Raw genomic sequence first — 25,922 nt, forward strand, 5'->3', positions numbered from 1 at the left:
GACGGAGCCCCCCAGGCGCCCCATGCCCTTCAAGTCTCCTGACGGCCAGCCCGTGTTTGTAGCCAAGGAGCAGGAGTGGCAGTGGCAGCATCATAGTCATGTTTATTGTGTGTTTATTCTGTGCCGGGTACTGTAGTAAGTACTTTTTGTGACTCTGTATTTCATTCTCACAACCTGATAAAGTAGCTAGTGTCGGTCACTATGCCTGTTTTATCAGTGAGAAACCTGAGTCTTAGCAACCTAAATAAGTTGACAAAGGGCCTGACAGCTAATAAGCAACAGAGCTAGGTCTTGAATCCAGGTCTTTGTTGTATCAAAGCCTCTATAGAAACCTCTCTGCTGCTTTCTAAGAAAGAAGAGAGCGAGAATATAGAATATTCTGGAATACGAATACAGTGACTAGAGGGGTTAATACACTTTACATAATAAGCATGCATTTTGCTTTACCCCAGAGCAGCTGCAGTCTGTGTCCCCTAAGAGGGTAAGAGGGAAGAAGATCAAAGGCCACCTCCTCTCGAAGGGCAGTGAGGAAGAGAGGCCATGTAGGAGGTTCGGAGCTGCCCGGCCTTGGGGAGCAGCAGCATGCTGGCTCAGCGCTGGAGCAGGTACACAGCACTGCTGTTGTGCCAGGTATGGCTTCCTGCGACCAGGATATGGGCAGGAAGGGTGTCAGCTGCTCCCAGTGTGGGTTGGAGGGCACGAGGTTACAAAGTCAAACTGAATGAGAAAGTGTATACAGAAGCACCTGGAAAACAGCAAAGCCACAGATAGATGTGACACCAGCATTGCCTTCATCCGGCTTAATTTGGGGGAAAGACCATAACCAGCTGCTGTGATCTCTGAGGCACATGCAGGGGCTTTGCTTTTTGCCGTAGTTAAAGGTATTAAGCAAGAGAGATTCCTTCGTTGACCCAAGGATTGGACTAGATGACTTGGGGTGGTGAAAAGCGTTCAGGACCAGACACCGGGAGACCTGGGACCTGGTAAACCTCAGCTCTGTGGTGTCAGTGTGCACAGAGCTCTCTCTCTGCTTGCTTTCTTGTCTGTAAAGTGAAGAGTTAGATTTTTTTGAAGCTTTTTAAAATTGTCGTACGGTATGAGAATTAAGATCAGAGACTCTGGAGTCAGATCGCCACAGTTCGATTTTAAGTTTTGCCACTTAATGAATAATCGTGCGGTCTTGGGAAAGTTACTTGACCTTTCCACCTCAATTTCATCATCTGTAAAATAGTACCTACCCATGGCTGGGTGACAGATATTGTATAGGCATCTTAGTAGGGTGCCTGCCACATAGTAAATGCTTAATGCGCATTCACTGTTACTCTTCAGGTAAGTTCATGGTATAGTTATCAATGACCCAAAGCAATAAAAACATAAATTTGGGATTTAGAGGTCTCTCTTGCTCAATCCTCAGGGTAGTGGAATAGAGACTTGGAAGGTGAGGGCTCTAAATATTCATAGTTCAAACAGAAGTACAAGCCTAATCAGAATTTGTCCGTGTCTCATATCCTGCTTGAGTTCAGTATTTCTAAAGGCAGCTTAGTACCAGGACACAGGTACTGAAGAAATTCAGGCCAGCTGTGCCTTTGCTGGAGCCTTTCCTGAGGCATACTTGGACTAAAGTTGTGATTTCACCTGAGGGGCCCACTAAACAGATTGGGATTAAGAAAGGCATCTGGACTCTTTTCAACATGAGGTAGTTGTTTTGACAGTACAGGCCATTTACTTCTGAACACCTTCCTGGTCTGAAGTAGAATGTTCATTTTTTTAAAGATTATTTAGAGAGAGAGAGAGAGAGAAACAGGAAACCAGCAGGGGAGGGTCAGAGAGAGAGGGAGACACAGAAGCAGGCTCCAGGCTCCAAGCTGTCAGCACAGAGCCCGACGTGGGGCTCGAACCCACGAACTGTGAGATCATGACCTGAGCCAGAGTTGGATGCTTAACCGACTGAGCCACCCAGGCACCCCTAGAACCTGTTTAGATTCAGCATTATATTTTCTTTTATTAAAGCAGGGAAACTTTGGGGCGCCTGGGTGGATCAGTCGGTTGAGCGTCCGACTTTGGCTCAGGTCATGATCTCACAGTCCATGAGTTCGAGCCCCGCGTCGGGCTCTGTGCTGCCAGCTCAGAGCCTGGAGCCTGCTTCAGATTCTGTGTCTCCCTCTCTGTCTGCCCCTCCCCTGTTCATGCTCTGTCTCTCTCTGTCTCAAAAATAAATAAACGTTAAAAAATTAAAAAAAAAAAAATAAATAAAGCAGGGAAACTTTGAGAGGACATTGGCTTGTTGCCTGCCATATTGGCTCTATAGCTAGAAGTCAAATGCCAAACCACCGTTGACCAGCGGATACCTGACTCCTGCCCTTACTACTGCTGTAGCTGCCCTGCAGATCAGCTGTATTTGTATTATTATTGGCTAGAAGACCACTCTGTGCATGCACACTCTGAAAGCAATAGGCAGAGAGGATTTGCCCCTGGTAGAAGTTACCGGAATTAACAGTTTGAGTTAGGCAGGAAGAGCTAACAACTACTGTAGGTCAAACTGGCCATTTGCCTGGTACAGAAGAGGTACATAGGTCTGGGAGAATAAGGTATATATGTTAGGTTTAGGCAGGCAAGAATTTAAGGCTAGAGAAGGCAGCTAAAAACAAGAGGGTTGGGCAGTGCCAGAGATCAAAACAGTTAAGATCTACGGCCCAAACTCTGGGAGACAGTCATAAGTCAGTGTCAGTAACAGCTATAGCTAGATAGACTCAAAGGACATTGGTTTCCAGGTGCCTTCTTGTTGGCTCAATCTCTGGGCCCCTCAGTGTTCATTACAGCCAGAAGGTCATCAGGTACCTGCAGGTTACCTTTGCCTTAATTGAGATGATGACCTCACAGGAGAGGGAGAACTTGGTTGAGTGGAGAGCCACTCTCCTGAGCCGTGTGTCCCACAGCAAACCAGGGGCTGGGTACTAAACCTGTCTCTCTAAGAAGCTTTCTGTTCTGTGATATAGTCCACCCTGTGTTGAGCACTCTTCTCTGTAATGTCCTTTCAATCTATACTTTTTGTGTGATTAAAAAAGTTAATCTGATCCTGGGGTGAAGGTGAGGAAATGCTAATAAGTTGGCTGTACTGCAGTGCTTTGGTAACTGTGTAGATTTATTGTATTGCATTTGCAGTATGCTAGGATTTGTGTGGCGTGTGTAGGAATGGGCTCGTACCTGGTCTTACACAGTGTCCCTTTCCCTTATCGTAGACCTGGAAGAGGGTACATCTTACCCTGAATTAGCAGTGGTGAAGCTCCTCCATCCTGCGCTCCAAGCCCCACGTTGCTAATTGGAAATGAAAAGCCTGTGCTTTTCAGAAGGTTCATTTTATGCCCGAATGACATATTTATTAATTCTCCATGCCATAACTCGTTAAGAGCTGTTCCACTGCTCTTAATGGGCCTTGTGTTCAAATGCATTCAGTGGCTGTTTTTATAAACTGATATTTCCCCTTGGGCAGTAAACCACAATTCAATTTCAGTTTTCCTTTTAACTCGTTTACTTCACAAAGATCTAATTTAAGACAGATTAGGTAAAATATTATTGGACTGCATGGACACCAAGTTATTCTTGCCTAAGAAGTATTCTTGTAAGAATCCAACGCCTGCTTTTCCTTTCCACTCATCCTGGGCTTTGAAGAATCCAGTGTTTGAACAAGGGACGACTCTCCTTTTCTGGATTCTCATCAGCAGTTTAATGATGATTACTGAGATTTTATTAGCCACGCATGGGGCATGCTTTAAATATATATATTGTTTTAGTTAGCCCATCACCAGTCAGGCCGCTTCATTTTCTCTCTTGTATGCTCTGTCCTGCCGAGAAGAGGGCCTAAAAGCCTGGCAGATAGGGCAGGGGAATGCGGCCTGTGGGCAGCTGTGCCGTGGGGCTGCTCCCTGCTGCCCCCTGCCCACATAAGTGTAGTTCTCAAGATAGTATCAAATGCTGTTGACCCTGAACTTGACAGAGTATCCCATGAAGGAGCAAAATAACCAATTCAGGAGAGTTCCACCAAGATGTAATGTGAAAGAATAAATAATAATAGGCTTCCTCCTCCGAAGTATGGTTTGCTGCTTTGTTGTATTTAATCTTGGATGCTTCTGCATATTTTCTAAATCAGAGTCACAGATGTCAGAGCAGGAAAGGACCTGGGCACGCCCATCAGGCAGCCCTCTCTCTCATATTATAGACAAGGAAAATCGGATCCAGAGAGATGCAGTCCAGGCCGTACAGCGAGGTAGGAGCAGTTGAAGCAGGAGAACCTAAGTGTTTTAAGACAAGTGTTTTGAAACCCCACTGTTTTAGGGACTGGGAGGTGACCTGGTGGTTCCCAAAATCCTGGTGAGCACAGATTCCTCTGCAGCTTACTGCATTAGAACCTCTGGGGTGGGACTTGTGAATTTGCATTTTTTTTTTTTATTTTTTTTTAATTTTATTTTTCAAAGTTTATTTATTTTTGGGACAGAGAGAGACAGAGCATGAACGGGGGAGGGGCAGAGAGAGAGGGAGACACAGAATCGGAAACAGGCTCCAGGCTCTGAGCCATCAGCCCAGAGCCCGACGCGGGGCTCGAACTCGCAGACTGCGAGATCGTGACCTGGCTGAAGTCGGACGCTTAACCGACTGCGCCACCCAGGCGCCCCTGAATTTGCATTTTTTAAAAAAGCTACTCACATAATTCCTATGCAGCCAGTCTGGCCTAGGTCTGGAACTGGTGTTAGTGTATAACAGGGATCAATCGCCTATGTTCCATGGGTCAGGTCATCTCTGCCATTTGTTGTTGTGTGGCCCGTGAGTTCACAAGGGTTTGTACATTTTTTTTTTAATTTTTTTTTCAAGGTTTATTTATTTTTGGGACAGAGAGAGATAGAGCATGAACGGGGGAGGGGCAGAGAGAGAGGGAGACACAGAATCGGAAACAGGCTCCAGGCTCTGAGCCATCAGCCCAGAGCCTGACGCGGGGCTCGAACTCCTGGACCACGAGATCGTGACCTGGCTGAAGTCGGACGCTTAACCGACTGCGCCACCCAGGCGCCCCGGGTTTGTACATTTGTAAATGGTTACGGAAAAGTCAAAAGTCACAATATATTGTGATGTGTGAAAATTATATGAAGTTTAAATTTCCTTGTCCATAAATAAAGTTTTATTGAAACACAGCCACTCTTACTTGTTTACATATTGTCTGAGGTTACTTTTGCACCACAGGGACAGGGTTGAGTTGACTGTATGGCCCACAGAGCCTACGGTATTTACTGTGTGGCTCTTTACAAGTCAAATTTGCTGACTCCTGATATATACTGTTCTATTTCTCATATAAGCACCACACGGACCAGCGTCAAAAGGGAGATTCCTAAGCTTCGAGAACTTGTGTTAGTTCAAACACCATCTTGTTTTATGCTAAATATGCAGTTATGAAAAACTGCATATAAATTAAGTATATGTAAATAATTATTTTTTTTTAATTTTTTTAACGTTTATTTTTTGAGACAGAGAGAGACAGAGCATGAACGGGGGAGGGGCAGAGAGAGAGAGGGAGACACAGAATGGGAAGCAGGCTCCAGGCTCTGAGCCATCAGCCCAGAGCCTGACGCGGGGCTCACGGACCGCGAGATCGTGACCTGGGCTGAGGTCGGACGCTTAACCGACTGAGCCACCCAGGTGCCCCTGTAAATAATTATTTTAACAAAAAGTGTGTTTTATTGTAATACAACTCGCTACTTGAAGTATGGAGGATTCCTCTTCATTTCAGGAAATTTAGTGTGGCTTATGTGTTTGTTTCTCTTTGAATAGAAAAAAATACCTTGTTTTTCTACTTGATGAAGATCTAGGATGTAAATATTTAGAAAGGAGTGCTGATAAACTATTTATTCTGTGTGCAGTGTTCAGTACGATTCATTATGAAATTTCTACTTCACATTTAAAACATTCTTAATAAAGCCCATATACCTATAAAGCTGTAGTTTTAAAATTCACTGAAGATCCCTACTTTCCTCGCCAGCTCTTACTAATTCAGGATCTTAGCTGCCTCCTGGTTTTTCTTCAACCAAAGCTAACAGTTTCAGTGTCTTACTGTCTTCCTTTTCTTTTGCCTTTCCTTCTTGTCCCTCACCTCGCACATACAAGCATTTGTTCATTAATCAGGCAGCAGAGATTTATTAATGCGCAGATGCTGACTCTGCGATAGGAAGTCCCCTCGGTGGCACCTCGAGACCTGTCTTTCCACCACGATCAAACTAAAAGATAAGAGGAACGGAAGGTGCAGGGGATGTTACTTTTAAAAGTCCTCTTCCCTGTCTTCTTCTAAGGCAGGTGGGTGATGTTGTCAAGGCCCGGCCTGGTGGTTTTGAGATCCTGGGACATGGGCCAGCACTTCTTTCATTGTTGCTTAGGCTTTTCTGTAGTGTACCCCAGGGGCTCACATTTCTCATTCACCAGAGAATCCATCCCCCACACCAGTTTCATTCTCTGCCAGATTGCCGCTAAACTGCCTCTCAATCTGGCACAGTAGAAGCGGTAAAGAGGCTCTCAACTTGGCATAACATGCTGCTCTGGGCTGCGTGACCTTCAATAGGTGGTGTCCCTCTCCTGAGCTTTTGTAAAATGCATAGAGGACAACAATCCCTCCTCAGCCATACTTCACAGGAATATTATGAGGTTGAATGGGGAGGTTATTTGAAAGGCTTGGCATTTTCGTAGAGGGAGTTGCTATAGAAACAGAGGCCTACAAGTACTTCAGAGAGGGGGTTTCGGGAAAGGCCCCGGGCTCTTTGTTTCTTTGGGTAGCCAAAATATGGAAGACCCGGCCTCTGACCTGTTTTCAGCCTAATCCTGGGTCTACCGCTCCCTCTTGCTTTTAGGATTCGGCTTCCCTGCAGCATGCCCTGCCGGAGCCAATACCCTCTAGTAACAGGAAGAACGATTTCGCACTGCAGTCTCTAGGGATAGTGAATTGAGCATTTCCAGAGTGGATGTGGCTCAATACCAGCACTGCTTTTCTACTTGGGAGAGAAAGGCGTGACTGCCAGATTACCAAAGGAAAGAACAGAAGATGAGAGGAAAGGATCTTTTATTTATTTATTTTTTATTTATTTTTAATTTTTTTTTTTAACATTTATTTATTTTTGAGACAGAGAGAGACAGAGCATGAACGGGGGGAGGGTCAGAGAGAGAGGGAGACACAGAATTTGGAAGCAGGCTCCAGGCTCCGAGCTGTCAGCACAGAGCCCGACGCGGGGCTCGAACTCGTGAACCGCGAGATCGTGACCTGAGCCGAAGTCAGACGCTTAACCGACTGCGCCACCCAAGCGCCCCGAGGAAAGGATCTTTTAAAAAATAATAATGTGTCAGCAGCTGTTTATTGGGAGTGCGTGGCATGGGTTGAGCCTTCTCCTGGAACCGTGGGAGGAAGTATGAGATTGATTCCTGCCCTCTAGTTTCAGGGGTAACTGTTGGGGGGAGGCGCCGGGAAAGAAGGGTTAAAAAAAAAAAAAAAAAAAGGCGGCCCAGTCAGTTAAGTCAGTTCGAATTTAGCTCAGGTCATGATCTCATGGTTCATGAGTTCGACCCCCACATCAGGCTCCACGCTGACAGTGCAGAGCCTGCTTGGAATTCTCTCCTCCTCTCTCTCTGCCCTTCCCCCACTTGCGTGCTCTTTCGCTCTCTCTCAAAATAAATACTCCTAAAAAAAAAAGTTCAGAAAAGGGAGAGGTCAGAGTCATTGGGGATATTTCATTAAAAAGTGGGACCTCAGGGTGAAATTCAAAATCACGCCTCCTTTCTGGGAAGAGGGGGTATATTTGGAGCGTGTGCCGGAAGGAGCAGTATCGGTAAGGCCTTAGCTCTTCAGCTCCTGATGGGTACATAGATAGATGTTAGTGGTATCATTCTTTAGACCTTTTTATATGTCTTACACTTCTTAAAATGGTTCACTGTTTTGTTTTGTTGCTGTGGTGTGTTTTTTACTAAGATATCATTCACAAGCTAGACAGTTCGCCATTTTCAAGTGTGCTTTTCATTGGTTTCTTGTTCACAGGTCGTGCAGTTGTCACCACTATCTAATTCCAGAACATTCTTGTCACCCCAGTGAGATCCATTAGCAGTGACTCCCCCATTCCCCTCTCCATCCAGCCCTAGGCAGCCACTGACCAACTTTTTCTCATAGATCTGCCTATACTGGGTCTTTCATATAAGTAGAATCCTACAATATGTGACCTTTTGTGTCTGAATTCTTTTCAGGATTTTCAAGGTTCACCCATGTTGTGGCATGTATAATCCTTAATTTCTTTCTTTCTTTCTTTCCCTTTTTCTGGGTCCAGATGTGTTTAGTTTCCAAAAAGCTCCTCAAATCACTCTGAAGTTCAGAATGGGTTAGGAACCACTTTTAGTTATTACTATTCTTAATTCTACTATTTGGCTTGGAATAAAGCTAATTTTTAAAAGTTTATCAATAACACCTTACTAGACACACTTCAGGTAATAATGTATGTATTTTTATTGTGGTAAAATAGATGTAACATAAAATGTATCATTTTAACTATTTTTTATTAAAATTTTTTTAAGTTTCTTTATTGGGGCACCTGGCTGGCTCGGTTAGTTAAGCATCCGACTTCAGCTCAGGTCATGATCTCACCATTTGTGAGTTCGAGCCCCACATCGGGCTCTGTGCTGACAGCTAAAAGCCTGGAGCCCACTTCAGATTTTGTGTCTCCGTCTCTCTCTCTGTGCCCCTCCCCACTCACACTCTGTGTGTGTGTCTCTCAAAAATAAACGTTAAAAAAGTAATAATAAAGTTTATTTATTTTGAGAGAGAGATAGCACGAGTTGGGGAAAGGCAGAGAGAGAGAGGAAATGGGAGAGAATCCCAAGCAGGCTCCGTGCTGCCAACACAGAGCCTGACACGGGGCTTGAACTCATGAAACCAAGAGTCAGATTATTACCTAAGCCAAAACCACAAGTCAGATGCTTAACCAATTGAGCCACCCAGGCGCCCCTTAACCATTTTTAAGTACCCAGTTCAGTGATATTAAATATATCCACCATGTCATACAATCATCACCACCATCCATCTCCAGAACTTTTTCAACATCCCAGAGAGAAACTTGTATCCATTAAATGGTCACTCTCCATTTCCCCTCCTCCAGCCCCTGGCAAACTCCATTCTACTTTCTTTCTCTGTGAATTTGCCTATTCCAGGTTCCTCATAGAAGTGGAATCCTATATCTGTTCTTTTGTGTCTGTCTTATTTCACTTAGCATGATGTCTTCAGGGTTTATCTGTGTTGTAACATGTATATGAATCTTATTCCTTTTAAAGACTGACTGACATCGCATTATATAATGATAGACCACATCTTGTTTATTCATTCATCATTGATGGACATTAGGGTCCTTTCTGCTTAGTAGTATTTTGAATAATGTATTAATGAACATTTGTGTATGAGTTTTTGTGTGAATACCTGTTTCCAGTTCTTCTGGTCATACACCTAGGAGAGGAATTGCTGGGTCCTATGGTAACTTTGTGTTTAACTTTTTTTTTTTTTTTCAATTTTTTTTCAATTTTTTTTTTTCAATTTTTTTTTTCAACGTTTATTTATTTTTGGGACAGAGAGAGACAGAGCATGAACGGGGGAGGGGCAGAGAGAGAGGGAGACACAGAATCGGAAACAGGCTCCAGGCTCCGAGCCATCAGCCCAGAGCCCGACGCGGGGCTCGAACTCGCAGACCGCGAGATCGTGACCTGGCTGAAGTCGGACGCTTAACCGACTGCGCCACCCAGGCGCCCCTGTGTTTAACTTTTAAAGAACTGGCAAGGGGCGCCTGGGTGGCGCAGTCGGTTAAGCGTCCGACTTCAGCTCAAGTCACGATCTCGCGGTCCGTTAGTTCGAGCCCCGCGTCGGGCTCTGGGCTGATGGCTCAGAGCCTGGAGCCTGTTTCCGATTCTGTGTCTCCTTCTCTCTCTGCCCCTCCCCCGTTCATGCTCTGTCTCTCTCTGTCTCAAAAATAAATAAATGTTAAAAAAAAATTAAAAAATAAAATAAAGAACTGGCAAACTGTTTTCCAAGATGGCTGTACCATTTTACAGTCCCGCCAATAATGTGTGAGGGTTCTAATTTCTCTATATCCTTGCCAGCACTTTTTCTTTTCTATGTTGTTGTTGTTGTTGTTGTTGTTCATTATATTCATCCTGGTAGGTGTGAAGTGCTATCTCATGTGGTTTTATTTTCATTTCCTTAAAAACTTTTGATGTTGAACATCTTTTCGTGTGCCTATTGGCCATTTGTCTGCTTTTTCTAATCTTTTTTAAAACTAGATTGTCTTTTTACTGCTGCTGAGCTCTAAGAGTCCTTTTCTATTTTGGCTGCTAGATCCTTATTAGATTCACAATTTGCAAATATTTTCTCCCATTATGTGGGTTTTTTTTTTTAACTTTCTTGATAGTGTCATTTTGCACAAAATTTTGAATTTTAATGAAGTCCAATTTATCTCTTTTCAGTTTGGTCGCTTGTGCCTTAGGTGTCACAAATATGACACCATTGCCTAATCCAAAGATGTGAAGATTTACACTTTTGTTTTCTTCTAAGAGTTTTATCATTTTAGCTCTTACATTCAGGTTTTCATTCCATTTTGAGTTAATGTTTGTATAAGATGTGAAGTACAGGTCCGGATTCAGTTCTTTTGCATGTGGTTACCCAATTGTCTGAGCGCTAATTATTGAAGGCTACTCCTCTTTGAATTACCTCGGCACCCTTAAAAAAAATCAATTAGCGTAGATGTATGGGCTCATTTCTGAATTCTCAGTTCTGTTCTATTGATAGATATGTCTATCCTTATGCTAGCACCACAGTCTTTTTTTTTTTAATGTTTATTATTTTTGAGAGAGAGAAAGAGAGAGATGAATGCAAGCAGGGAGGGGCAGAGACAGTGAGAGAGAGACACATAATCTCTGAAGCAAGCTTTAGGCTCTGAGCTGTCAGCACAGAGCCCGACACAGGGCTTGAACTCACGGACCGTGAGATCATGACCTGAGCCAAAGTCAGACGCTTAACTGACTGAGCCACCCAGGCACCCTGCTAGTACCACGGTCTTGATTACTATAGCTTTGTAGTGAGCTTTGAAACAGGGAAGTGTGAGTCCTCAACTTTGTTCTTATTTTTCGAAATTGTTTTGGCTATTTTGGTTCCCTTGCATTTCTATATGAATTGAATATGAATTTTCAACTTGTTAATTTCTGCCCAAAAAAGCAGTTGAAATTTTGATTGGCGTTGCATTGAATTTGTAGATTAGTTTGGGGAGGATTGCCATCTTAACAACATTATGTCTTCTAATCCCTGAACACAAGGTCTTTCCACTGGTTTAGGCCTTTTTAAAAAATTTCTTTGAATGATGTTTTGTAGTTTTCAGTGTACAAATCTTATACTTCTTTTATTAAACTTATTCCTAGGTATTTTGTTCTTTTGGATGCTCTTGTAAATGGAGTTGTTTTCTTAATTTCTGGATTGTCTATTGCTAGTGTATAGAAATACAACTTACTTTTATGTATTTATCTTGTATCTTGATTCCGTGCTGAACTTGTTTATGAGCTCTAATAGTTTTGTGTTTTGTTCTTGTTTTTAGTTTTGTGTCTGTGTATTCCTTAGAGTTAACTGTATACAAGACCATTTCATCTGAAAACAGAAATTCTTTTACTTGCTTACTTGCCTTGCCTAGAACATCCAGTACAATATGGAATAGAAGTGGTGAGAGGGACATCCTTGTCTTGTTCCTGCTCTTTGGGAGGAAGTTTTCAGTCTTGTCATTAAATGTGATGTTAGCTGTGGGTTTTTCATAGATGCTCTTTATCAGGTTAAGGAAGTTCCCTTCTATTTCTAGTTTATTGGGTGTTTTTATTATGAAAGAGCATTGGGGGGGGGGCACCTGGGTGACTCAGTCAGTTAAACATCTGACTTCAACTCCAGTCGTGGTCTCATGGTTCGTGGGTCAAGCTCTGTGCTGACAGCTCAGAGCCTGGAGCCTGCTTCGGATTCTGTGTCTCCCTCTCTCTTAGCTCCTCCCCTTCTTGCACTCTGTCTCTCTTTCTTTCTCTCTCTCAAAAATAAACATTAAAAAAAAATGAAAGAGTGTTGGATTTTGTCGAATGCTTTTTCTGCATCTGTTGAGATAATCATGCAGTTATTGTCCTTTATTTTATTAACGTGTTGCATTACATTGATTTTTCACACGTTAAACCGTCTTTGTATTTCTGGGATAAATCCCACTTGATCATGGTGTATAATCCTTTTTTTAATGTTTATTTATTTATTTTGAGAGAGAATGTATGAGCACAAGTCAGGGAGGGGCAGAGAGAGAATCCCAAGCAGGCTCTGCACTGTCAGCTCAGAGTCCGACACGGGGCTCAGTCTCACAAACCATGAGATCATGACCTGAGCTGAGATTGAGTCAGATACTGAACCGACTGAGCCATCCAGGCACCCCCTGTAATCCTGTTTATATGCGGCAGGATTCAGTTTGCTGGTATTTTGTTGAGGCTTTTGTATCTATATTCACAAGGGATATTAGTCTTTAGTTTTATTTTTTTTCTTATGGTATCTTTGTCTAATTTTGTATCAAGGCAATACCGGCCTTACAGAATGAGTTGGGAAGTGTGTCATCTTCTGTTTTTTTGGAAGAGTTTGCGAAGGATTGGTATTAATTCTTTAAACATTTGGTGGAATTCATCAGTGAAGCCATCTGGTCCTGGGCTTTTCTTTGTGGGGGATCATTTTTTTAATGCAAGGTGCAGAAGAGTATTTATAGTACAATCCCATCCAAGAGAGAGAGAGTCTTTTTAAGGCTGTATCTGTGTGCTTGTATTTACACAGAAAAGTTCTGAAAAGACATACAAAAAAAGATATATAAGCAGCAAAGCTTATCTTTGGGTAATGAGATAGAACTTAAGTCTTGTGCCTTGTATGTAATTACAAGCATGGACTGCTCTACGTTTTTTAAAAAGCCTACTTAACATGGCCAACATTTGACCATCTGCCCTTTCATCCGCTAGTGAGGTGTTGGTGCTGTGTACTTGCCCCCAGCCTTGTCTCCTTAGGAACTCAGTCTGGTGGGGCCCCTGTACCTCCAGCTTCACAATCTGCTGCACCCCTTCTCTGTTTATCCTCTTGCAACCCCGAATTACTTGTCAGTCCCCCCAAAACAGCCCGCGGTTGTGTGCTACTATGCCTCCATACATACTATGCTGTTCCCTTTCCCTGCCAACCTTTTGCCCTTTATCTGCCAGCCCTTCCCCTGTTATCCTTTAAAACCCCTTCCAGGAGCTCCTGGGTGGCTCAGTCAGTTAAGCATCAGACTCTTGCTGTCAGTTCAGGTCATTCCAGTTCCAGAGATCGAGCCCCACATCGGGCTCAGTGCTGAGCATGGAGCCTGCTTGGGATTCTCCCTCTCCCTTTTTCTCTGCCCCTCCCCCGCTTGCACTGTCTGTCTCAAATTAAGTAAATGAACTTAAAAAAAAAAAAAAAAGAACTTTCCAAATACTAGTTACCTTCCTTTGTGAACACCTTCCAGCTCACTCTCCTCCCTTTCATTCCCTACCTGAAGGGAGAGAAAACCCTCCCTCCTGCTGCCTCTCATACATTACACGTATTTTTGTTATTGAACTTTGTGTTTATCCTGCATCATAATTACTAGCTCACATGTATGTCTTCTCTAAAAGTACAACTTTATACAGTTTCACACAAAATAGATGCTCAAAAGTATTTTGATTGAATTGAATTCGTGAGACGAGAAAAGCATTCTGGGTCGGACAAGCAACGTGAGCAGAGGCCAACATTTCGAGTTATTGTAACGTGTACTCATTTGGCCAGACAGGAAGATTCGTGGTGGAAAATATGGTTGAATGAATTTGATAAGGGTGATAATAGAGGCTCTTCAAAGGCAGATGGAATTGGGGCACCCGGGTGGCTCAGTCAGTTAACGTCCTACTTCGGCTCAAGTGGTAATCTCACAGTTCGTGAGTCCGAGCCCCGCGTCGGGCTCTGTGCTGACAGCTCAGAACCTGGAGGCTGCTTCGGATTCTGTGTCTCCCTTTCTCTCTGCCCCTCCCCTGCTCATGCTGTCTCTGTCTCCCAAAAAATGAATAAACGTTAAAAAATAAAAATAAAAAAGGCAGATAGAGCAGACTTGGTAGGTATATATTGGTGGAATGAAGAACTCTTCTCACTTAACTTCAAGTCTTTGCTTACATCTTTTTTCTCAGTAGGCGTACCCTGACCATGTCCTTTAAAACTGTCACCTCTGTGTTCCCTCGTCCCCTGACCCCAGCACTCCCCTTCCTTCATCTTCCTCCTTCTTCCATAGCACTTGCACTTGTATATAATTTACTTGTTCATTGTGTTTATTTGTAGTCTGTCTTCCCCATTGGAATATAAGCTCCCCACACCATGGTAGCCTTGTTCCCTGCTGTTTCCCAAGCCCCTAGATCGTTGCCTGGAACGTAGTAGGGACTTAGGAAATATTCGTTGAGTAAATAAATCCTATATTAATGAACTTCAGCACCTTGTCCAGAGCTGGCCGAGATACAGCCCCGGTACAGTTCAAATGGCTTGTTTCTGAAAGAAGGAAAGAAGTTTACAGAAATGTATGAAACTGCTAAGACAGTGCCCACTGTGTATTATGTATATAATCTGGGGCAGGGCAGGGGAGGGAGGTGAAGGTAAGAGAGACGTGGAGCTTTAAGGTTTCTTGCCTTAGAAACCAAATTGGGAAGTCAAAAGTATAAGTATATTTGAGTTTATTTATTTCTTGCCTAGAAAAAATGTTGTTTCATGTGGTGATTAATTCCCATGCTTTAATAATTTCTCTTTTTCTTTCTCCACAGACCTTTGTAGTATTAAACAGAGGGAAAACTCTCTTCAGATTCAGTGCCACGCCTGCCTTGTACATTTTAAGTCCTTTTAACCTGATAAGAAGAATAGCTATTAAAATTTTGATACATTCATATCCTTTTCACAAATGTGGAGTGCAGAAGTTGCATGCTCACTGCTACACGTTTCTGAACTTTGACAATCAAATTGTATATTAAGTATTTTATCAATAGTGTACTTGACTATCCCACCAGTCAGAAGTGTGAGTGAACTTCTTCCGGATCCTGAGCTGAGCTTCAGCAAATTCTTTTTTCCTAGGATGATATCATGGGAGTCTGGAATTTCGTTGGTATCGTGAAGAGAGACAAATTAAGATGATAACCTGTAACTTTTTAAAGCGCTCAGGCTTCAGTAATTTTATCCTGAGCATATGATTCAGTTCTTTAGCATAAATCCGATATTAGAATTTTTGGGAAGGCTGCTTCGTTGAGCGCAAATAGTTGAATGAATGCTTTAGAGATCTGCCTTGTATATTTCTGATCTCTTGAGCAGTGGGTATGGAAAGTGTCTGAGATAGTCTCAGATTAAATGGCCTCCTTGGTACAGAGGTTTAGATCTAGATTGTAAGACTGATATGCATCTTTCTGGTATTTTTACTGCCCTTAAATAGAAAATGCCAATTTACTCATGTGGCCTGCCTTTTTTTTTTATCTTATTAATATAGGAGAGCATATGACAGATAAAAAATTATGTGATGGGTTTAGCTACTTTGCATAACTTTAAAATTTTATGGTTGGTGTTGAATCTGTCAGTGCTTAGTCCTGTGCTTCCAAGGATAGTGTATCCTCCGGGTAAGATGAGGAAGCAGCAGTTGCAACTTGGGCAGATTGGTTTGCTAATAAGCTTTTGCCACATTTTATTAACTCTAAGAATTTAGTAGCTTGATTCTGAAATCAGTGGTTTACAAGTAACGTAGTTCTGAAATCTAAAGGTTTATAAGGAATAAATAATTCACAATGGACTTCTTCCCTTTTTGCTGGTTCAGAAGACAATGTCTTCTGTTATGATTCCCGGAAGAAAAACCCAGCCGTGAGAAGTATTTTTTGTTTTTGAAACTCCATTAGTAGAATGAAGATGGTGAATGCCATTAGCAAGAGAGAGTGAGTTAGCAACAAATGAGATATGGCTTCTCTGCTGGGTAAAGTGACAGTTTGAGTTTGAATAACTCCCATGCTGACCTAAAGGAGTTTATTTTTTTCTCAGTAGACAAGAACAGAAAGGGCTGAGAAAAATCTTGGGTAGACTGAAAAGACATCAAAGTGGTTTGTTATCCATAAGCATTCCTGGGTGCTTTCAAAACGATCAGATGAATTTACCCCATTATCTAATTTTTAGGGATGCAGCGGTACAGATGTCCTTGAAATCCTTGCCCAACAGGCCATAACTGGTTTCCCAAATTGTGCAAATGCCACACATAGTGGCTGTAGCATTGCCCTCCAAGGACAACTCAGCCCTTTGGAGAACTAGGGAGAAAAGTGAACTGTTACGTTCTAAACCCAAGCTAACGTAACATTGTATATATCGACTGTACTTCAATTAAAATTAAAAGTAAACCACTAATTGCATGTAGATTTTCAAGTAAGTAGTTACATGAGGTAAATTAATAAATGAGTACTGAATAATACAGGTTCGATTCAATTTACTTTGTCACCTAATGACTTTGGCATCCAGTAGACGGGTAGATTTCAGGTTACTGTGTATAAAGGTATTTGGAGGCTTATTCCATAGCTGAGGCTAAAGTGGCAAGAGGGGGGAATGTTTTATCCAAAAGGGGTAGAGCAGTGACAGGCTTTTTGAAAGTGGCCTTCCTGCTGTGTCCACCCACAGTTCTCTGGTCAGGTGTAGATACATATGGTGGCATTCTCCTTTCAGGTGACCAATTTAATTCTCATGATACCCAGTGTGAAACGTGTTTGCTTTCTGAGGAAGAAAACAGGCCAGATTTTGTACATTCTCCCTTGACTCTTTTCTACAGTATTTAGCATGATCATTATGTGCACTATTTTGACCAACTGTGTATTCATGACTTTTAGTAACCCTCCTGAATGGTCGAAGAATGTGGAGTAAGTAGCTCATTTATTAATTTGTCTGCCTGCTTGTTTCAAGGATTTCTACTCACCGAATCTTGCTTTGCACAGTTTAAACGTCAAGGGAAAAAAATTGTTGTTGCTGTTTTTTTTTTTCTCCCCCCCCCCCCTTTACTTCACAGAGAGGGGGGAGGCTTCATGTGGAATTTAGGAACTACCCTTAGAGGCAAACTCTAGAAAGAGAAAGAAGAGAAAGTGTGCTCTGGAAGTTACTGCTCTTCACCTCCACCCCCTGCTATGCTGGCCAGAGCCTTTGACCTGCTGCCCCAGTGCCATCTTGTGCCCTCAGTTAGTCCCTCGTGGCACTGCCTTCTACAACATGAGGACTCCTTTTTTTTTTTTTTTTTTTTGACTTGTCTAAAGTTAAAAATAGCTCTGGGGCCTCCTCACCTGGTTCAAAATTATCACCTACTAGATGGTACCCACAACATTCCAAAGTTCTTGGTTTTGTGTTTCGGTAAGTTTCTCCTTCAAAGCACCCCTCCCCCTTCCTGCCATTCTTTCTGCTGCACTGGCCGTGCCCGTTCTGTTTTGTCTCTGTCGGTCGAAGCTGCACTTCAGGCACCGTTACCTTAAAAGATTCATTCAAAGTTTCTGTCTGTTCAGAACTTACCTCGAGCTATCCGTTTCTTTGACAGGTACACATTCACAGGGATTTATACATTTGAATCACTAGTGAAAATCATTGCAAGAGGTTTCTGCATAGATGGCTTTACCTTTTTACGGGATCCGTGGAACTGGTTAGATTTCAGCGTCATCATGATGGCGTAAGTTGTCTGCTTACTTTATTGACTGACATTCAGGGTGTGATTACGTCTATGTGGTTGTGTGCGTGGTTGTGTTGGTTAAGGGCACGTTTGTGGCCAGCTACAAGCAGAGTTAATGGGTAGCCATGCAAGGCCACACAGGCTTATGCCTGGAATTCTTGCTTGTGAGGGCTGGGCAGTCTAGGCAGTGACAGCATGTCTATATGGAAGAAGGTAAGCCAAGGCTTTACAGCTAGGAAAGGAAGTAGGAAGTGATTTTTCCATTGACATGCTCTCGTATTTTCTTCCCCCTTATAACACTGACCAAGGTTTGCACGCTGGTCACTATGGGGCCTTAGTGAAGACTTGAAATGTTTTAGGTGTAAACCTTAATTAAGCTGAAAATCCATTTCCTGGGTATGTTATATCGCATGTAATTTGGTGAGGCTGACCCAGATGTTGGAGACTTCAGAGCACATTTTAGAGTTAAAACATGAGCCAAGGTATCCAAACTGGTCACTTCCTAAGGAAGTACTGACCAGAACTTCAAACTATTGCGAGATAATAGTATAATTCCCCATTAGTATGCTAGCTGCTCTGGGTAACTTGTTCATTGTTGTTTTAACAGTGAACACGTATCTCTTTGGGAAACTTAGCTGATGATAGAAGAGTGATAACAGACTTTATTATTTTTATCTTCAGGTTGGGAAAGCACTCTGTGGTAGAGTAGGGTATAATAAGGGTGTTGTATAGGCTGTGTGTGTGTATGCAAATGTGTGAAAGGTTGAGTGTGTTTGTATATATACGGGCCTGAGCATCAGAAAGATGTATTTCACCTGGAAAATGTGAATGAATGGATGAATGGTATGCATTGAATATTTGAAACTGGAACTTTGACTTTCTATTATTTTAAGGCAACTTCTAGCTTTCCAACATTATGAGTACACCTTGGTGTTCATTTAAAATTTAAGTGTCTTTTGCTAGGCACAGAGCTGGTGACAAAACGGGCGCTTAACACACTCTTTGCTTTGATCCCATGATCCTGAGCCCTGCTTTTGTATGTCACAGGCTATAACTTCATCTGTAGGCATGACTGCAAAGATAATGCGTACAACTCTTGGATAAGTCATATATATAGACAGGCACTTTTGCCGTTGTCATCGAGGGAGTTATTTGAATGTAAATTTGTTTTTATGGGGATTCTGCTGCAGAAATTTGTCTCCTTTTTCTAAGAAATTGTTCGCAAAGCTTGGGGACATAAGCCTTTGATACCTCCTGGCCTTCCTTTTTGCTAAACATAATGAGTGGACTGAGAGTAGTCATTCTGATTGGGATCTACACAGCCCGATGCTGATTAAGAGAGTAAGCCTCCCCGGAACCTCCCGGTTGTATCGGTTCTTTCAAATATTCTTTTGAATTCTCCTTGCCAACTGGAAAAAAAAAATGTGTTCTTTAAGCGTTTATATTTTGAAATTTTCTTTTTCAACAACAACAAAAAATGAAATCATAGCTTGTGTGTAAGACCCTTTCTTCCCCCCCATTGTCAAACCCTCGCCCAGTGGTACCATTACAAGTTAACTTTGGTTTGATTCTGCAGGTATATAACAGAGTTTGTAAACCTAGGCAATGTTTCAGCTCTACGCACTTTCAGGGTACTGAGGGCTTTGAAAACTATTTCGGTAATCCCAGGTAAGATGGCCCGGGGTTGGTGTTAGGTGTGGGGTTAGGGCCCTGACGTGACGTATTGTACTTTTTGTTTTGTTGTGGTTTTGTTTTTTTCCTTCGGTGTTTTGTGTTCGTGTCTGTGTTTGTCATTTGTGTCTGTGTGTGACCTCCCTTACTACAGATATGTGACAGAGTTTGTGGACCTGGGCAATGTCTCAGCGCTGAGAACATTCAGGGTTCTGCGAGCTTTGAAAACTATCTCTGTAATTCCAGGTGAGAAAATTTACACACAAGACTGACTGCCTCATCTCCACTTTCCCCTCCATTCATTTGTCCACCACATTCTAAAGCTGGCGTCAGCACAATTGGTATGGCCTTGCACTCCGCATGTTTCTCCTGGGAGACGTTCTCTGGGATGGCCCTTTGGTCGTAAGGCAGTTTCAGTGATGACGCTTTGCCAGGCATGCAGCCCCCATTCCATGCTTTGAAAAAGCACGTGCTTCGACATCATTTGGATCTTACAATATGTGAAAAAATTGTCACAGAGCTAGCTGTCTCTTTGAACATAAATCATGTGCTTCCTGGCCTCATGGAATTACAGTAATTTAACATTCACTGTCATCCCATTGCTTGTGATTTCTAGGCTTCCTGTCGCATGGTTTGCTGATGGGATGTTCTTCAATGAACTATACTTTTACTGTTACTGTGTTAATGGAATTATTTAACCCCAGAAGAGACTTACCCGTTGACTAGTCCAGTATTATAGCCAAATTAAAGAGCCTTGGAGTTAGGGAACTGAACTTTAATAATCACTGTCTATCACATTCTGTCGCTGTCTGTTTCACTGGAGTAAGAACCAGTGAATATATATATATATATATATTCAGAGACCATTTTCAAACACAGATCCCCATGAATGCTTGTGCAGATGCTGTTAAAAACAATCCAAGGTAAGATAAGATACATACATCTGAATGTCTGGGCAAACAAAAAGGACAGAAACCTGAGAAGAAAAAAAAAGGAATCAGTGGGTGGTTGAGAGGTAGTTAATCGACAGTCTTTTTATAATTTTTGCCTTTTTCTTTTTGGTGCTGTTTGCACTGGCCCGGTGGTTCTTAACCTTTGGAAGGGTTTGGATCCTTTTGAGAATCAGGGGAAAGTTTGCAGGCCCCTCTGAAACCCATCTGTGGACCCCAAGCTAAGGTCCTTAATTTAATCTAAATCCTTACTACCGAGTAGCACTTAACTGTTTTTTCTAAAGACTGGTTTTGACTGGAAGGAAAGATATTTTAGTTAGTCTTGCAAGCCTGAGATATACTGGCAGTAACATGGCAGAAATCAAGACTGTATGGCTGCTGATTGGACTTTGGTTGTGTCCAGGGGTTTTCGGGGAAGATTCCCAAGAGACCAAGCTTTTTAGTGCAGCTTTGTAGGAACAGGGACGTGAAGAACAGAGGCGTCCCATTCCTGGTGTCCCGTGGCTCTTCTTGTGGCTGACTCAGAAATATTCCTCTTTTCCCCTTTTCAACTTTATCTAAATATCAGACACAGAGAGAGGGAGGCACAAAGGTAGAATCCTGGAGAAGGCTGACTTGGAATGTGGCTTTCTGAGAACCTCAAGGAAGGTAAACCTCAGTTTCCCCATTTACAAACTTGGGCCATGAAGTGGGCCAGTAAATTCGGGCCCTACTAAAAATGAATACCTTTGTATTTAGCAATGGGAGCTTTCTCCTTATCAACTAGAGGCTGGGTGTCCATGAGAGGATATTCTTCGTGGCAAAAAACCACAACCCCGACTTAGTCAAGGTTCGGTTCCTAGCCTGCGACAGAAAGCGCAGTTCATTCTGTGGGCAGCCTCATGAAGCTCATTGATGGTGGTTTAACCCTTAGGCAGGCCTTGTCTTATTTTTTAAGGCATCTGGAGCACCAAATCTTTACTTTCATTTTTCCTTTGCTCTCTTTCGTCTCTGGCCTCTTTTAAATATGATCCCATGTTTTCTGCTCACTTCCCCCAACGTACTCTGCAAGGCATCTGTCTCTTTATGTTCTTGTGATCTCAAAACTTCTCTTCCAGAATTAAATTGGAAAGCTGCATTCTGTTCACTAACTAGGGCAGCAGATGCTATCTCTGGTCTAGCTCTTAGCTTCTGTCTCTGCTGTATGGGTAGCTTCTGACCACAGCATTTCTGCAAGATAACTCTTGACTGGCCTCACATTATTTATCCTCACTATTAATCAGTCTACCTATAAAATATATTTATAAGCACATTTCTATAGTGTTTATAAGTACTGGTAGGGCTCCATAAATGATTTTGTGTAACAATTATTATTTAAAGAAGAAACCTAAACTCAAAGAAAGGGCTTGTGTCAGCGTTTAGACCTCAGCTTGATGATTTGAAATAGATTCCCAATTCCTGTTTCTAGAAGCACCGCCACTCAAGCTGGCTTTGTGAAGTTAACTGGGATGGAGAAGAACTTTAAGGGATAATAAAGCCAGTAATAGGTCTCTGTCAGTGAGTGGTATAACTGATACTTGAATTAAAGTGTGACTTTTTATCCCAAATCCTTTCGTTCCCTATACTGCTTATCGAGGGCTATTGTCCTGTTCCTACCTGCCTGTTACCCAGGTCTCCTTTCAAGGTGGGAATACCATTGTATGAGTTAGTAGACCTGACACCATTTCTTGACTGGAAATCTCAGTCATTTTTTACTCTATTGTGGAGCCAGGCCTCAGTTCCCTCTTTGTGAAAGCCATCGTCCTGCACACCAAGTCTTCTCCGGGATCACTTCAGTGGGACTGCTGATATTTTTGCCCGTTCCTGTTCCCAGTTTGACTGTAGGCTTTTGCTGAAGCTGCCAGAAACAGCAGCAAGAGCAACCACAGAACTGACGTGGGGTCTGCAAGATCCCCCAAAGCCCCTGGCTCCCTTCATGAGAGTTTTCCTGGAGAACTCACCCACTCACCTGGGCTGCCACTCCCTTCCCTCTTAGCACCTTTGGTAGATATTCTGACTGCATCAGAGCAGTCAGGACTCCCAGGAGATGGGGCAGTGCACTGCCTCAGTTAGCTCCAGCCTTTTGGATAAGAAGAGGTGCTTTGATTTAGAGCCTTTTCGTGGCTTAGAAAACACCAAACCCACATTCTCACCCTTTTTATTTGCTGACTCAAGATCTAGACATGCATCACACATGGTTTGCCTTTTGCTTCAGAGAGCTTGGCTTCAAGAACAGTGCTTGCAAACTGCATGCTGGAACGGTCAGTTACAGGAGGAGACCCTTCCTTTCTACATTTCCTTTGGTCTGGAATTTGCCACATTCAACTTGACATTGAAGTATACTATGTAGAAATTGATGTCTTAAAACTTTGTTTTTGCTCTATATTCATTTGGGGCCCAGGCGGAAAAATGAGCTTCTGAGTGACTTTGTCAGAAGTTTCGTCTTCTCCATTCTTTGACCGTGTGCCACAGGACTGACCTGCCCAAAGACAGGGTGGCCATCTCAAAGCAGGCGTCTGAGGTTTTGCCTACAGAGTAGCATTTAATGGTGTAAATAAAATGGGTTGGGATGGCCTTATTTACCAGTTGCTTCTCATTTCTAGCATCATTTCAGTGACTCCTGAAAAGCACTACGTCCCTATTTGCCCACACTGGTTTAATATCATTTTGCTTTCTTTAGAGTTGTAATTTCTTGATTACTTTTCTCTTTGATTTTTCACTGCTGTGCTTTCGTTTCTGTTACTTTCTCTCCTTACCTGTGGTATCAGAGAAGAAGTAGGAAAAATGATGGGCCCTTTTTCCTCCCACCCCAGTATTCACAAAGAAACCATTTTCTTTAAGTGTATGCATTATGAATATGGCAATTTCTGCTGCACAGTGAAGGGGGAAAGTGTTTTCAGACTATATTTAGCCTCATTGTTTCCTTTACCGTATTCTAGTTATTAATCCAGTTGCTTTTATGTTTCTCCTTTTCCCACATTGCTTCTCAGAAAAAATAGCCGAAGTTTAACAGCCCTAAGTTTAATAGCCCTAAGTGGGGAAACACTGAAGTCTCATAGGATGCCACCGATCCACCTTTGGGAGCTAGTTTAAGTTTTGTTGAGACCTTGTGATATAAATCTGGTGTTGAGTAAATAAATCTACTGCCTCTAAATCTCTCCCAGTTTATTCCTGATCTACAGAACCTTCAATAATATCATTGTAAGCCTTGAACCTGCGGCAAGAAAACTGACCTGGCACAAATTTACCCTAGGACTTGTCTGGACCAAGCCAGACTTCAGGAATTGGGGAAACTTACTTCCTGTGGAGTGAGAACTCCTCGTTACCGCTCTAGAGACCCGTGCCGGTGTGAATTTTGTAGAATTAGCTCGCGTTGCTTCAAACCAGATAGATTTTTCAACCTGAGCCACAAACCAGGAAATAGAAATTTACTTTATTTACAATCTGGCATCACCATGGTGGAAGATTTTGATCCCAGCATGCATGGCTGATTTCTCTGGACTTGGCATGTAAGCAGGCTTTGTTCACTTGTTCAGGAGATGGCTGGACGTCATGAAAGGTGACAGGAGGTTCAGCGGTGCCTTTGGACATAGAGGCTTCAGCTTCTCCCTAAAATTCTTTAAATGGCCCAAATTCCTCTCTGATAGCTGACATTTCTGTACATTGGGTCCAGCTGTCTTTTCCTGATTTACAGTAAATGTATTAACTGCTTCTGCTCAAACACATCCCGGTGCTAGTTAATCTTAGCCTTTTCCAAGAGTTCTCGCTGTCCAATTTGCCCCCACGTGGCTTCTGTTGTGCACTCTGTTGTGTGGGAGTTGTTTGAAGGAGCATTCTGCTCTGTTTTGGATAATCAGTTTTCAGTCAGTATCTTGCTTGTTCTGGTATGTGGTGTTGTGAGCCAGTAGAAGAAGCAAAGCAACTTCTCCTCACAGCCAGCACAGTGGCATTTTCCATTCTTACGTGCATCAGGTTAGAAATTCCACCAGCAGCTTCTTACTTCAGTGACCTGCGTTGGTGATAGCAGGATGCACTTTTGCCTGACTGCATTTACTACAGCATATCAGTCACTGCTGGCAAGACTGTAGAGCTTGAGTTCAAGAAATGCATTCTGTGAAAGACTATCAGGTACATGAAAAGATGCTCAATGTCACTAATCATTAGGGAAATGCAAGTTAGAACCATAATGAGATATCACCTCACACAGGTTAGAATGGCCATCGTCAAAGAGACGAGAGTTAGCAAACACTGGGCATGGATATGGAAAAAAGGGAACCCTTGCACATTGTTGGGATTAGTAAAGTGGTGCAGCCACTATGGGAAACGGTATGAAGTATCCTCAAAACTTAAAAATAGAACTACCATATGATCCAGCATTTCCATTTCTGGGAATACATCCAAAGGAAACGAAAACACTAACTCAAAAAAGATATCTGCACCCCATGCTCATAGCAGCATTATTTACAATAGCCAAGACACAGAAACAGCCAAAGTGTCCATGGATGGATCAATAGATAATGTTGTGAGATACACACACACACACACACACACACACACGCGCGCATACACACACACACACATACATATATACATACACACACACACACAATGGAATATTATTCAGGTATAAAAAATGAGGAAACCGTACCATTTGTGACAACATGGATGGACCTTGAAGTATTATGCTCAGTAAGATAAGTTGGACAGAGAAATGCATGATCTCACTTATGTGTGGAATCTAAAAACAAACTCATAGAAAAAGAGATCAGATTTGTGGGTACCAGAGGCAGAGTGTGGGAGGAGGAGGAATTGGAGGAAGGTGGCCAAAAGGTACAGACTTCCAGTTATAAGAGAAAGGTAAGTACTAGGGATGGAATGTGTAACATGATGAGTATAGCTAACACTGCTGTGTGATATATAGGAACGTTGTTAACAGAGTAACTGCTAAGAGTTCTCACCACAAGGAAAAGTGTTTTCCCCCCCCCCCCCTCTTTTTATTGTACCTATATGAGAAGATGGATGTGAGCTGAACCTACTATGGTAATCATTTCACATCATGATGTATGCCTTAAATTTCTACAGTGATATATGTCAATTATTTCTCAATAAAATTGGAAAAAGAAAAAGAAATGCATTGACTGCATCCTCTCCCTAACTTGGCACTGATTTCTGCAAATATGGTCATTCACAGTCATCAACCCTAATGGAAGGAAGAAGAGTCTTGGCTGAGGCCAGATGGTCCAGTGACCAGTTACATTTAATATTGCTGTGTAATTGTGTGTCTGCCTCGGGATGCTAACGTCACACTAAATCACCTTTCTTCCTGTGGGACCTGGAAGAATTAGAGAATTCTAATTGTAGAATTAGCTCGCGTTGCTTCAAACCAGATAGATTTTTCAACCTGAGCCACAAACCAGGAAATAGAAATTTACTTTATTTACAATCTGGCATCACCATGGTGGAAGATTTTGATCCCAGCATGCATGGCTGA

The 25,922-nt window shown here is 42.5% G+C and overlaps 1 protein-coding gene across 3 annotated transcripts in view; it reads left to right on the forward strand.

The window, feature by feature from the left end:
* Window positions 1–25,922, forward strand: part of SCN8A (sodium voltage-gated channel alpha subunit 8) — a 120,156-nt gene that overhangs the window by 11,967 nt on the left and 82,267 nt on the right. For 2 of the 3 annotated variants that reach the window (XM_047866855.1, XM_047866857.1), the window contains exons 2-5: window positions 14,893–15,011; window positions 16,912–17,001; window positions 17,664–17,792; window positions 19,618–19,709. In XM_047866855.1, the coding sequence (XP_047722811.1) occupies window positions 14,893–15,011; window positions 16,912–17,001; window positions 17,664–17,792; window positions 19,618–19,709 (430 nt within the window). Of the gene's footprint in view, window positions 1–14,892; window positions 15,012–16,911; window positions 17,002–17,663; window positions 17,793–19,368; window positions 19,461–19,617; window positions 19,710–25,922 lie in introns of all 3 variants that reach the window. The other variant, XM_047866856.1, reaches the window with a different exon arrangement.

The sequence above is a fragment of the Prionailurus viverrinus genome, chromosome B4 (assembly GCF_022837055.1).
Source record: "Prionailurus viverrinus isolate Anna chromosome B4, UM_Priviv_1.0, whole genome shotgun sequence".
Classification (NCBI taxonomy): domain Eukaryota; kingdom Metazoa; phylum Chordata; class Mammalia; order Carnivora; family Felidae; genus Prionailurus; species Prionailurus viverrinus.